General features: G+C 50.5%; 1 protein-coding gene across 1 annotated transcript in view; it reads left to right on the top strand.

The window, feature by feature from the left end:
- The window catches only part of CLPB (ClpB family mitochondrial disaggregase), a 69,712-nt gene extending 62,768 nt beyond the window's left edge, over nt 1-6,944 (top strand). The window contains exons 12-16 of the mRNA XM_070943044.1: nt 2,195-2,351; nt 3,699-3,772; nt 4,665-4,784; nt 5,294-5,398; nt 6,220-6,944. Of these exons, the coding sequence (XP_070799145.1) occupies nt 2,195-2,351; nt 3,699-3,772; nt 4,665-4,784; nt 5,294-5,398; nt 6,220-6,474 (711 nt within the window). The 3' untranslated portion in view covers nt 6,475-6,944. The remainder of the gene's footprint in view (nt 1-2,194; nt 2,352-3,698; nt 3,773-4,664; nt 4,785-5,293; nt 5,399-6,219) is intronic.
- Nucleotides 6,945-13,326: the final 6,382 nt, after the last annotated feature.

Here is a 13,326-nt window from a genome sequence, read left to right on the forward strand (position 1 = left end):
AGGGGGGAAATGGCGGCGTCCTTGGTGGTGCCATTTCAGGGTTCTGTAGTTGTTGTTTTTTCCTTTTCTCCAGGATTAATAACGCTGGCATTTTTCTTGCATAGATCACGGTGGCAGCCGCTAAATGCGAAATCAATTCCTGAACTGCCGGTCTGACAGAGCAATAACCGAAATGTTAATCCCCAGCTCTGACACAAATGTGTGTCGTTCGGCTGGACAGGACCGCTCCTGGCGACACTTAGAAAGGGGAGGGGGGAGCAGACCCGCCCCCCCCCCAATTCTCTCTCCTCCTTGCTGCTGCTGCTCCTCCTCCCCTTACCAACCATCCCTATCTTTAAAAGATCCTTAATTTAGCATTCTCAGAACCGGATAGCCATGCATGCAGGGGCCAGCGGTACTCCTGCCCTGCCCCAAAATTCAGCGTCCCGTCTCCCTTCTGGGTGGGGGGGTCTTTGGACCCCCCCCCCAGCTCAGAGCCTGAAGCCCAGGCGGTTCATTTACCCTGAGCAAAAGTCCTCGATTCAGGACCACAAGGGAGCCCTAGATTTCTCTGGCCAAATGAGTTTTGCTCATTTCACCAAAATGTACGATGTTAAGTGAGAAATTCGTTAAACGAGTTTTACCCCATTTTACGACTTTTCTGCCCACGGCTGTTAAGTGAACCTCTGCAGTCATTAAATTACTAACCCGGTCATTAAGCGAATCTGGCTGGCCCATTGACTTTGATCGTCAGAAAGTCACCAAAGGGGATCACACGATCCCAGGACACTGCGACCGTCATAAATGTTGAGCCAGTTGGCCACCAATTCAACAACAGGTGCTCCCTGATCTGGGTGGTTTCCTTGCAGACGTTTCATGACCCACCTAGGGAACCTCATCAGTGCTGGAGGGGAGGGTGGGTTTGCTTTCATTTATACCCAATAGCCTGGGGGACTTCTCTTCGGCCTGACCAGGCTTACGTCCACTTTGTCCTTTTTTTTTTTAAATCAAGTTTTTTATTTTATATTACATATACATATCAATGCGTGAACAGTACAGATAAAATAGTATTATTGATCATAGTTATCACATTCATTCAGCTTATATATTTCTAATACACATTTATATCAAATTATAATTTTCCATTATTTCATATTGTTTAAACATAGATAAAACTACCGCCGTTCTGTTTCTAAATCTCCCTCTTATCCTTGCACTTGTCTTATTTTATAAAAGTATCTACTAATATTCCCCCTTTCTCTTATTTCTGTCTTTATTCTAACTTTTATTCATGTCACTATTATATTAAAAGACGTTCCCTTTGTATTACAATACTATCCTTTACTATTTCATTGTTCAATATTTAAATATTCAGTTCTAATACCAATCACAATATTATTTAAATATGCAAATTAATTCTATTCATATTCTTTTTATATTCTTCCAATCTATATGATTCCACTGTTAATACACCTGTTTATATGAAAATATGTTCTTTCATCATTTTATTACTCATTATTTCACTTTATTATTCCACTGCAAATCATAATATTATTTAAACAACTCAGTAATACTATTATTTAATCTCTAATTTTCCCATTTTTAATACTTAGTTCTTATTCATATTTCCCATATTCACTCTTTGAATCTATTTAGATTAAAATACTATCCTTCATTGTTTCGTTATTCAGTTTTTCAATATACTATTCTAATGCCAATCATGATATTATTTAAACATACAAAATAACTATTCATATTCTTTGCTTTCATCCAATCTATATAATTCTAGTATTAATACACATGTTTATATTCAAATATGTTCTTTCCTTATTTAATTGCTCAATGTTTACCAATCACAAATGTTATTTAAACTTACTTAGTAATTCCATCATTCAATCTCTAATTTTCCCATTTTATTATTACTTTTGTTTCATCATGTAAAGGTATATATACAAGTAATCCCTCAATCTCTTATTGAACACATTCCTATCTCTGTTCTAATTCCTCCTCCTGCCACCGTTATAAAAGAAAGAAAAAGAAGAAGAAAATATTTTTTCTTTCGTTTTCCTATCCGCCTTCTATCCGTCATCTCTTGCCCGCATCAATACTTTAACTCTTATTCTTTCTTTAACTTGCCTCCCATATTCTTCTCTTGAATCTTTATCTGTGTCTACATCCTGCCCAGTCAATCTAGCGTCCGCTCTGTCTTCCGAAGGGCCGGCTGACCGACGGGAAGGGGAAGACCATTGACTGCAAGGACGCCATCTTCATCATGACCTCCAACGTGGCCAGCGATGAGATCGCCCAGCATGCGTTGGAGCTGAGAGAGGACGCCATGGAGCTGAGCCGGAAGAGGATTGCCGAAAAGCTGGGTGGGTACCTGGCCCTTCCCTGCGGAGGAGACCCCAGAACCCCTGGAGGCAGCCCCCTGCCATTCTCTCCTCTTGGCTGGACTGCCTGCCCTTCAATCACAGGCAGTCCTTGACTTACGGTTGACAGTTGAGCCCCACATTTCTGTTGCTAAGCAAGACATGTTGTCACGTGAGTTGTGCCCCATTTTACAACCTTTCTCACCACGGTTGTTAAGTGAATCACTTCCATTGATAAGTTAGCCATACGGTTGTTAAGTGAACCTGGCTTCCCCATTGACTTTGCTTGTCGGAAAGCTGTGAAAGGGGATCCCGTCACCCCAGGACCCTGCTGCAACCGTCATAAGTACATGCCAGTTGCCAAGCGTCCAAGTGTTGATCACCGGACCAAGCGGGTGTTGCAACGGTCGTAAGTGTGAAAAACAGTCCTAAGTCCCTTTTTTCAGGGCCGTTGTAACTTTGAACGGTCACTAAATGAATGGTTGTAAGTTGAGGCCCACCTGCAGGGTAGCTCCAGACCACAGGACCGCCTTGGCTACTCAAGAAATAGAAGGGGGTCTCCCCTTTGAGAGAGCTGACTTGGAGGGATGGACGGAAGGATGGAATAGAGGGAGGGAGGAATAGGTGAGTGAAAGGAGGGAGGGAGAGAGAGATGGATGGAGGGATGGATAGAGGGGGTGGAGAGAGGGAGGGAAGGAAGGATGGACGGATGAATGGAATAGAGAGGGAAGGAGGAATAGATTGAGGGAGGGATGGAATAGAAGGAAGGAGTGAGGAAGGAGTAGATGGAGGGAAGGATGGACAGGGATGGAATACAGGGAGGGAGGGAGAGAGGAATAGATGGGTGGAAGGAGGGAGGGAGAGAGAGATGGATGGATGGATGGAGGGAAGGATGGATGGACGGATGAATGAATGAATGGAATAGAGCAGTGTTTCTCAACCTTGGAAGCTTGAAGATGGGTGGACTTCAACTCCCAGAATCCCCCAGCCAGCACTGCTGGCTGGGGGATTCTGGGAGTTGAAGTCCACCCATCTTCAAGCTTCCAAGGTTGAGAAACACTGGAATAGAGGGAGGGAGGGAAGAATAGATGGATGGATGGAGGGAGGGAGGGAAGGAAGGATGGATGGACGGATAAATGGAATGGAGGGAGGGATGGAATAGAAGGAAGGAGTAGATGGACAGAAGGATGGATGGAGGGAAGGATGGACGGAATACAGGGAGGGAGGGAGGGAAGAATAGATGGATGGAGAGATGGATGCCAGCTATCCCTTTCTCCACCCCCAGAAAGGGTCCTCCTCCCCCACCCCACCTGCTTCCTAACTGCTGTGTTTTGGGCTTTTGTCTTCCAGACGACGTCCAGGTGACGGACAAGATAACCATCTCCAAGCAGTTCAAGGAGAACGTGATCCGGCCCATCCTGAAGGTACAGATGGGGCTGTTTACCGCCCTGGGCCTGACCGCTCTGGAGTGTCAGAAACGGCAGCCGGGGGTGGGGGGGTTGTTTTCTTTCGCCCGCTGCTTCCACTGCCAGCTGTACCCAGAAGGCCTCGGCCTGAGTGGACCCCAAATCTCAGGCTGGTTTCTTCTTCGCCTTTGGAGGGCTTGGCTTTTGCCCCCTCTCCCCCCCCCCGGGAGAAATCTCGGAAGCCCCCAGGGCTTCACAGAACAACAGGGTTGGAAGGGGCCTTAGAGGTCATCCAGCCCAACCCCCTGCTCAAGCAGGGGACCTTATAGCAGGGAGCTGCCAGCTGGCTGAGGAATTCTGGGAATCGAAGTCCACCGGTCGTAAAGGGGCCATTGTGGTCCACCCTTGCCCTACACAGGTAGTCCTCGACTTACGGCCCTAATTGAGTCCAACCTTTCTGTGGCTGAGAATCTGAATATCTGTTGTAAGTCCAATCTCTCCTGAGAAACCTCCACGCACAACTTCACAAGGGAATCCTGCCTCTTCCATCAATAGCGAGGCAGTAACTTAGTGGGCGTCGTGATAGAATAATTAGCCAGTGGAACAGCCTGCCACCAGAAGTTGTGGGTGCTCCATCACTGGAGGCTTTCAAGAAGGGATTGGACAACCCTTTGTCCAGAATGATATAAGGTCTCCTGCTTCAGCAGGGGGCTGGACTAGAAGACCTCCAAGGTCCCTTCCAACTCCGTTATTCTTTTACCTGATTCAATTAAATTTATACGCCCCCCTATCCCGCTCTCCAGAGCCATCTTATCCCTCCCCGCAGCAATTTCCAAAGGGACAGTAGCGGATGGGTCTGTGCCGGCCGGTCCCCCTCCCCCTCAATGCTCCGTTCTTTGCCCTTCCGCAGGCTCACTTCCGGCGGGACGAGTTCCTGGGCAGGATCAACGAGATCGTCTACTTCCTCCCCTTTTGCCAGTCGGAGCTGATCCAGCTGGTCAACAAGGAGCTGAGTTTCTGGGCCAAACGGGTAAGTCCTGCCAGCCTTGCCCTCGCTTGGACCGCCCGCCGCTCCCACTTCGCTACAGGTAGTCCTCGACTTACAACCGTTCATTTAGGGACCGTTCAAAGTTGCAGCAACACTGAAAATAGGTGACTTAAATTTTCACACTGACGACCGTTGCGGCCCCCTCCCCATAGGCCACGTGATCAAAATTCAGACGCTTGGCAACTGGCTCACGTTTACGACGACCAGCGAAGTCAGTGGGGGGAAGTCAGATTCACTTAACAACCGTGTTGCTAACTTAATGACTGCGCTGATTTCACTTGACGACTGCGGCAAGAAAAGTCGTGGGATGCGGTTTCAAAACTCACATAGGGAATGTTTCACTTAGCAGCAGAAATCTTGGGCTCGATTGCGGTCGTAAATCGAGGATTAACCTGTATTCAGGGAGCAGAATCTTCTCCTGCTGAAAACTTCTGATCTGGAAGCCCCCTGTTGGCAGATTCGCTCATTGCTGCTCCTTCCTCCCCCTGCAGGCCAAAGCGAGGCATAACATCACCCTGGTCTGGGACAGGGAGGTGATGGACGTGCTGGCTGACGGCTACAACCTGCATTATGGAGCCCGGTCCATCAAGCACGAGGTGAGCTGAGGCCGGCTTGGCTTTCCTTCCATGCCCCCCCCCCCCGGAGCTCAGGGGCAGGACCCCCACCCCACTTCATCCTTTTCCTTTTGCATTGGGGTCACCATTCACTTTTTCCCAAAGGTTTCTGTGCCTGCTATTTATTTATTTCTCTGTCTGTCTATTTATCATCTCTCTCTCTTTCATTTGTCTGTCTGCCTATCTATCTATCTATCTATCTATATCTATCTATCTATCTATCTATGTGCCGCCTTTTGTTGTTGTTATAAGTAACTTAAGCAGTGGATGTATTTAATACTTCTTCCTCCTCTTTTCCCCACAACAGCCCTGTGAGGTTGGTTGGGCTGCAAGAGAGAGACTGGCCCAAAGTCACCCAGTTAGCTTTCTTGCTAAGGCAGGACTAGAACTCACCGTCTCCTGGTGTTTAGTCCAAGGCTACCCAGCCATCTTTCATGCCAAGACAGAACTAGAACTCACCATCTCCTGGTTTCCTACTTTTCCCAGGTGCAGTGAGTCAAGAAGCAAAAAAAAACCTGCACCTCCTTTCAAATTCTTTTTCACTGAAACACAAGGACATTCTGCCAACTCCCAACCAGTCTGGGTCCCACTGTATCCCAGTTATAAATTATCCCCCACCCCCTCCTGTAAATTCTGAACAGAGAGCGCAGCGTAAGGTCCCTTTCACTGGGTTTATTTCCCCCCCCCCCGAGATCTGAGGTTTGGGGCCCTGCTGGCTGATGTTCCTTTGGAAAAGGCCGCCTGTGCCAGTCTTCAGACACCTGAAGTTGCCTTCCGCAGTGCCTGATTTCCCTCTTGGCCAGGTCGAACGCCGGGTGGTGAACCAGCTTGCCGCGGCCTACGAACAGGACCTTCTGCCCCACGGCTGCACCCTGAGGATCGCAGTGGACGACTCCGACAAGCAGCTGCTGAAGGCCAGAGGCCAGGACGGCTCCCTGCCCGCCGAGGGCCAGCGGAAAGGGCCCACGCTGCGGCTGGAGATCCTGGAGGACAGCAAAAGCCGGAAACTGGACATCCAGGCCCCGCTGATCCCTGACGAAGTCTCCTACCCTTCCTAGGCGCCAGCCCTCGGTGCCCCGGGGCAGCGCCTGGCAGAACAGAACAAGAGTTGGTAATAAAGCAGTCATAGGACATGGATCTGTCTGTGGGGAGGCAGCTTTCTCTGGAGGGCAGCAGCAAGGGCAGCTCTCCACCCTCCAGATACCGGCTGGGTGCGTGGGAGTTGTAGTCCAGGTCAACCGAAGGGGGTCGGAGGAGGAGGGTCCCAGGAAGAGGGGCGTCAATCCGGGATGATCGCTTAGAACCCAGGGGAAGCTTCAATCCGGTGTCCTTATCATGTCTCAGGTAGTGGGGTGGTTCCTTGTCCCATCATCCCCGCCCAGGTTGAGTGCCTGATCTCTGCCCCAGAGGCTCTCCTCCCTGGTGAACGGGGTGTGGGGCGGAGTGGAGGTGGTTTCCAGCCCCCAGGGCAATAGGGGGAGGTTTAAGTTATTGCAATTGTGTTGGAATAAATGCTGTGTGCATCTTAGCTGTGTCTTGTCTTGTTTTGTCCTTGGTCCTCGAACGGCCACCCGGGAAGCCCTCAGGCGAAAAAGGGGGAGGGGGGCTTTTGGGACCTGGGATCTCTGCTTTCTTATCCTCTAATAAGGCCCTCTTGTGGAATTGCACGTAGTCCTTGACTTACTTGAGCCCCAAATTTCTGCAAGACGGTTCTTCAAGTGAGTTTTTACGATCTTTCTTCCCACCGTTGTTAAGTTAGTCACACGGTTGTTAAGTGAGCCCGGCTTCCCCATTGACTTTGCTTGTGTGAAGGTTGCAAAAGGGGATCACATGACCTGGGACAATGCAGCCGTCATAAATACGAGTCAGTTGCCAAATGTCTGAATTTTAATCACCTGTCCATGGGGACGCTGCAATGCTTGTAAGTGTGAAAAACTATCACAAGTCACTTCCTTGAGGCCGTTGTAACTTCGAACGGTCACTAAATGAGCTGTTGTAAGTCGAGGACTACCTGTAATACGCTAGTCCTTTTCTCTAGACTGGCCATCCCCAACTCCTGCCAGCCGCCTTTGCCAGTTTGAGCCTCCAAGCCCCATGATAGTCTTTGTTGCTCTTCCTAGCGTCTCCATCCCGTTTTTCTCTCGGCAGCATCCTCTCCTCTCCTCCGTCTCTCAAGGCCTCTCCCACAGCCCACACCGGTGGCAGAGCTGCTCGCTGCCCTTCGTCAAAGCCTCCAGGCGTGTCCAGAGTTGCCCAGCCAGGGCATTTCTCCTGGGGGTGGTGGTGTACCGAGGCGCCCTCTCCAGCCCCCTCCACTCAACAGAACCCCAAGCGTGCGTTGATCGATGGCTCCCCACCAGCCGAGCTGCCTCGGATCGCCTGGTGTGGCGTCTGCCCATTGATTGAGCTTGCCTGGAGGTTCGACTCCTAATCAGATTAGGGAGGCAGGATGGAGGACGAGAGGAGCGAGCGGGACGCGAAGGCCTGGGCGATGAGGGGCATTTATCATTCTCCGCTCTGGTCTGCCGTTTGCACGGGTTCTTTAAAGGGGGGGGGGAGGGAGGAAGCGCAGCTGAGAATGGGTGGAGAACCCCCAGATACGTCAGCCTTACCAAGGGTTGGAGGAACTCAGTTAAAAGGAAGGGAGAGAAGCTGTGGTCATCTTTCCCTTATCGGACTCACAGAGTTGGAGGGGACTTTGATGGTCAGAGTAGAGCTGGCAGGGACCTTGGAGATCTTCTAGTCCAGCCCCCTGTCCAAGCAGGAGACCCTATCCCATTTCATTCCAATGGCCGTCTAATCTCTTCTTAAAAACCTCCAGTGATGGAGCACCCACAACTTCTGGTGGCCAGCTGTTCCACTGGTTAATTGTCCTCACTGTCAGGAAATTTCTCCTTAGTTCCAGGTTGCTTCTCTCCTTCATGAGTTCCCATCCTTGTTGTTCCTTGTCCTGCCTTCAGGGCCTTTGGAGGATAGGTGGACCCCCCTTCTTCTTTGTGGCCACCCTTCAAATCCTGGATGACTACTAGGGTGCCACCCCTAATCCTCCTCTTCTGTAGCCTAGGCCTGGTGGACACGGGCTGGGCCTGTTGAGGAAGACCATGGTCCTGGGGAGGGGACGGAAGAAGGGACACCTGGCTCCATGTTTTGATTCCTTGGCTATCTTGGAGCCTCCGTTCCTCAAAGGTTCAGTTTGCACAATGACTGAGACCTACAAGCTGCCTTCCAGGTCAGGCCTCCTTGGTCAGGGAAGAAGTGCGGCTCAGACGGAAAGTGAACTCGGTCACTAAGCGAAGGGTGCCTTTGCAAAGGCCACGCTTTGTGTTTGGTGATGACGATGATGATGTCCCTTGGGAGGCCAACGCTTGGTGACTCTCTGGGCCAGACCTCTCCACATCTTCCGATCTTGCACTACAGGTAGTCCGCGACTTACAACAGTTCATTTAGTGACCGTTCAAAGTTACAACGGCACTGGAAAAAGTGACTTAGGACCGTTTTTCACACTTATGACCGTTTCAGCATCCCCCACGGTCATATGATCAAAATTCAAGTGGTTTGGCAACTGGCATGGACTTATGACGGTTGCAGTGTCCCGGGGGGGGGGGTGTCAAGTGATCCCCTTTTTCAACATTCTGACAAGCAAAGTCGATGGGGAAGCCGGATTCACTTAACAACCGTGTGACTAACTTAACAAATGCAACGATTCACTTAACAACTCTGGCATGAAAAGTTATAAAATGGGGCAAACCAGAGGTGAAATCCAGCAGGTTCTGACAGGTTCTGGAGAACCGGTAGCGGAAATTTTGAGCAGTTCGTAGAACCGGCAAACACCACTTCTGTCTGGCCCCAGAGTGAGGTGGGAATGGGGATTTTGCAATATCCTTCCCGCAGGAGTGGGGAGGGAATGGGGATTTTGCAGTATCCTTCCCCTGCCACGCCCACCAAGCCACGCCCACAGAACCGGTAGTAAAAAAAAATTGGATTTCACCATTGGGGCAAACTCAATTCACAAGTGTTTAACTCGACAACATAACTGTTGGGCTCAATTGTGGCCATAACTCAAGGAACGTGCCCTAGCTGGCCTCGGCTTTGATGGTGTCCAATCTCCAGTCAGTTCCCCCCGCGTGACGTGGCCGAAGTACGTGAGACGCCCTTTCGTAATTTTGCTTTCTAGTAACATGCCCAGTGTTAGTCACTCCTTGATTTACGACCACAACTGAACCCAACATTTCTGTTGCTTTGCCCCATTTTACGACCTTTCTGGCCACAGTTTTTAAGTGAATCACTACAGTTAAATTAGTCACACCGTCATTAAGTGAATCTGGCTTTCCTCTATTGCTTGTCAGAAGGTCGCAAAAGGGGATCACGTGACCTCTGGAACAGTGCGACCGTCATAAGTCTGAGTCAGTTGCTAAGCGTCACAATTTTGGTCTGGTGACCATGGGGATGCTCCAAGGGTCGTAAGTGCGAAAAACGGTCCTGTCCCTTTTTTCAGTGCCGTTGTGGCTTTGAACGGTCGCTAAATGAACCGTTGTAAGTTGAGGACTGCCTGTACTTGGTTGTAGGTCCACTTTGCTGTCCAAGGAATCCGCAGGAGCCGCCGCCTCCAGCACCCCAGCTCAAACAAGTCAGTGTGTGGGGCTTCCTGCCTAAGCAGGGGGTTGGACTAGAAGACCTCCAAGGTCCCTTCCACTATTCTATTCTATTCTTCCTCTCTTGCTCTTTAAAGGTCTGCCTTTCCCAACCATGGTTAGCTACGGGGAAGCCCATAGAGCGAACTAACCAACATGGATTTGGTTGCCAGGCTGATGCCCCCGGCCTTTCTATATTCGGCTCCTGATCATCGTTGCTGGGCGACCCGGTGCCATCCGGCCGCATTGGGCTGCATGTGCCAGTTTGAGCGATGGGCAACCGCAGGGAGGTGATTTTTTCTAGCCTTATTGACGTTTATTTCGGTGATGGAAACTTCACCGGCTGCACAAAACCTTCCCTGTGTTTCGAGAGTGGAGCGTACGAGGCAGATGATGCCGTCTTGATGGCATGTGGCCGTGTCCCCTGGGCACAAGGCACGGGCTGCCCACCTCTCCTCCGGAGCCTTTAACTCGCCAGGGGTGGGCACGTGCGCAGGAGAGACCCAGCCAGTCTGGCATCCCGGCTGTCCTTGAGCAAATTGTATTTCCATCCCAGGGAAACATTCAAGCCTTACCGAGACCTGGCAAGCGTCAAGAGCAGCGTAAACATCTCTCCGGAGGAGGCAGCCTCGGGCAAACCGGGCCCTGGACTTGGAAGTCGTTCTGCTTGATATATGAATCCTCGTGGGACAGAAAGTCTGTGCCTCCCCCACCCCACCCCACCCCACCCGCAGAACGAAGGCTGCCTGGTTTGGCTTGGCTCTGAAATCTAACCCACAGTGGTTAGGCGGAGACCATCCTGGCTTAATTCTCTTAGAAAGACCAGGGGAGACAGGATAGCAGTCTTCCAATATTGGAGGGGCTGCCACAGAGAGGAGGAAGGGGGGGGCAAGCTATTTTCCAGGGCACCTGAAGGCCAGAGAAGGAACAATGGATGGAAACTGAACAAGGAGAGATTCAACCTGGAAATGAATTTTCTGACAGTGAGAACCATCAACCCATGGAACAGAAGTTGCCTTCGGAAGTTGTGGGAGAAAGGGCGGCAGTTCGAATCCCTAGTATAGGTCTCCTGCGTGAGCAGGGGGTTGGACTAGATGACCTCCAAGGTCCCTTCCAACTCTTACTGAGCTCCATCCCTGGAAGCTTTCAAGAAGAGACTGGACTGCCATCTGTCAGAAATGGTGTACGGTCTCCTGCTTGGGCGGAGGGTTGGACTAGAAGACCTTTAAGGTCCCTTCCAACTCTGTTATACTCTGTTATTCTATGTTACTCTCAGAGTCACCCACACCCTAGTCACTTCCCTTGACTACTACAATGAGTCCTACCTGGGCCTGTCCTTGAAAACTATCCAGTAGCTTCAATTGGTTCAAAAGGCAGCAGCCTGCATGGTTCTGTGCAAAGGTAGGATTTGCACACAGGTCACCTCTCTTGCAGGAGCTCCATGGGCTGCCAATCTGCTGCTGGGTCCAATTCCAGATGTTGGTTGTCACCTTTAAAGCCTTACATGGTTTTGGGCCAGGTTCTTTGAGGGACCCTCTTTTCCCAGTGACAGACACCTGGCCCACCAGAGCAGGGAGGCAGGGGGATGTTAGGGGTCCCTCTTTAAGGAGGTCCACCTGGTGGGACTAAGAAGAAGAGACTTCTCCATGGTGGCTCCCTCCCTGTGGAGCATCATCCCTGCAGGGATAAGATCAGCCCCCATCTTGGAATGTAGACTAATCGGCGTTCATTAAAATGAAATTTCGTTGCATGCAGCTCTCAAAGGGTGACCACCTCCAATAGACACTACACGAACATGACAGAATAAATAAATACAAAACTATGCATATACCCACATACATTATATGACATGGAGAAACAACACAGTCTAGTTCAGATGTATGCATGTACATGGCGAGAGAAACGAATCTTGCAAGTTTACCAGACAGATGGCATAAGGAATAAAGCTGTTCCAGAATCTGGTAGTCCTGCTAGAAATACTTCAAAACCTCCTCCCAGAGGGGAGCAACAGAAATAGACCATAAAGTGGGGGTGTGGGGTCTCTCAATGCTTTGACCTCTAAGCACATGGCGCTTATAAGCAGCATCCTGAATAACAGGAAACGAGCTCCCTATAATCTTCTCCACTGTCCTCACCACTCTCTGTAGGGACTTTCTATCTGAAGCGCTGTGGCCACCTAACCAAACAGGGATGCCGTTTGTTAAGACGCTCTCTTTCGTGCCTCTGAAAAAGTGGCTAGGACAGAAGGAGAAAGACGTGCTCTCCTCATCCGACGAAAGAAATGCAGACGCTGGTTTGCACGCTTCATTAAGGATGACGTGTGAAGAGACCAGTTCAGATTGCTAGTTATTTGCACCCCCAGATACTTAGTACTGTTGACCATTTCTACACCCGCATCCTTGATTGATCCTTGATTAGTGCTTGGTTGTCCCCAGGGGAATGGAAGGTTTATTGGGGTTTCGTATTCGGTTTTTCTCCTTGCAGAGTCACCGAGAGTGAGTTTAGGGGATGTACAAATTGTCTTCATAAATAAAGACACCTCCTTCCACCACCAGGAAGGCAGCAGGCGTAGAGCCCACTGACCCACCTGTTTGATGGTTTTTCCGTGGTGTCTACGTGGCGTCGGCAAAGAGGCTGCAGCAGCGGCACGCTTTTTCAGAGAGCGGGCGAGGGTGACGGGGCTGCCTTTGACAGATGAAATAAATGTGCCAGAGCAGCCGAAGCAAGAAACAATAAAAACCAGGCCGAGGCTGCAGGAGAGAAACAGCAGCCTGTGACGCCGAAATTCAATTACCGGCAGCCTTCAGCCCCATGTCGGATGGTAATTCAATTAGGGCCAAGCAGGTTCCCAAAAGCAGAAGGGCTGCTGAACAGAGGGGTCGTCAGCCCCACGGCGGGCCGGCTTCAGCTGCCTGCTGAACAAACAAGGCTACCGAGGGGGCAGGGGATCGGGGGAGGAGGAGAGATGGGGGGCCCTGCTGGAACTGTGGGGCTCCCGTGGCCTTGGGCCTGTCTTCTCCCAAGATGGGAAGCCGAAGGCCACCTGAGAACGGCAAGGGGGGCCCTGGCTTGAGGTAGCCTCCTTGCCTCACGGTGGCAAGGGTGGTCTTCCATGCCTGGGGGGGGGGTGAAAAGCCTCCAGGCCTCTGGGTCCCTTTTCCAAACCCTGAAAGGTGGTGTGGCCACCAGCCTCATCTCCAGGTCTGAGGAGCACCAAAAACCTTGATATTGTGGCTTTTTGGAAAACAGGTTCATTGGGTCTTGTCTATCCTGAACATC

The sequence above is a fragment of the Pituophis catenifer genome, unplaced genomic scaffold, assembly GCF_029215685.1.
Source record: "Pituophis catenifer annectens isolate HBS135680 unplaced genomic scaffold, rPitCat1.0.hap2 SCAF_4, whole genome shotgun sequence".
Classification (NCBI taxonomy): domain Eukaryota; kingdom Metazoa; phylum Chordata; class Lepidosauria; order Squamata; family Colubridae; genus Pituophis; species Pituophis catenifer.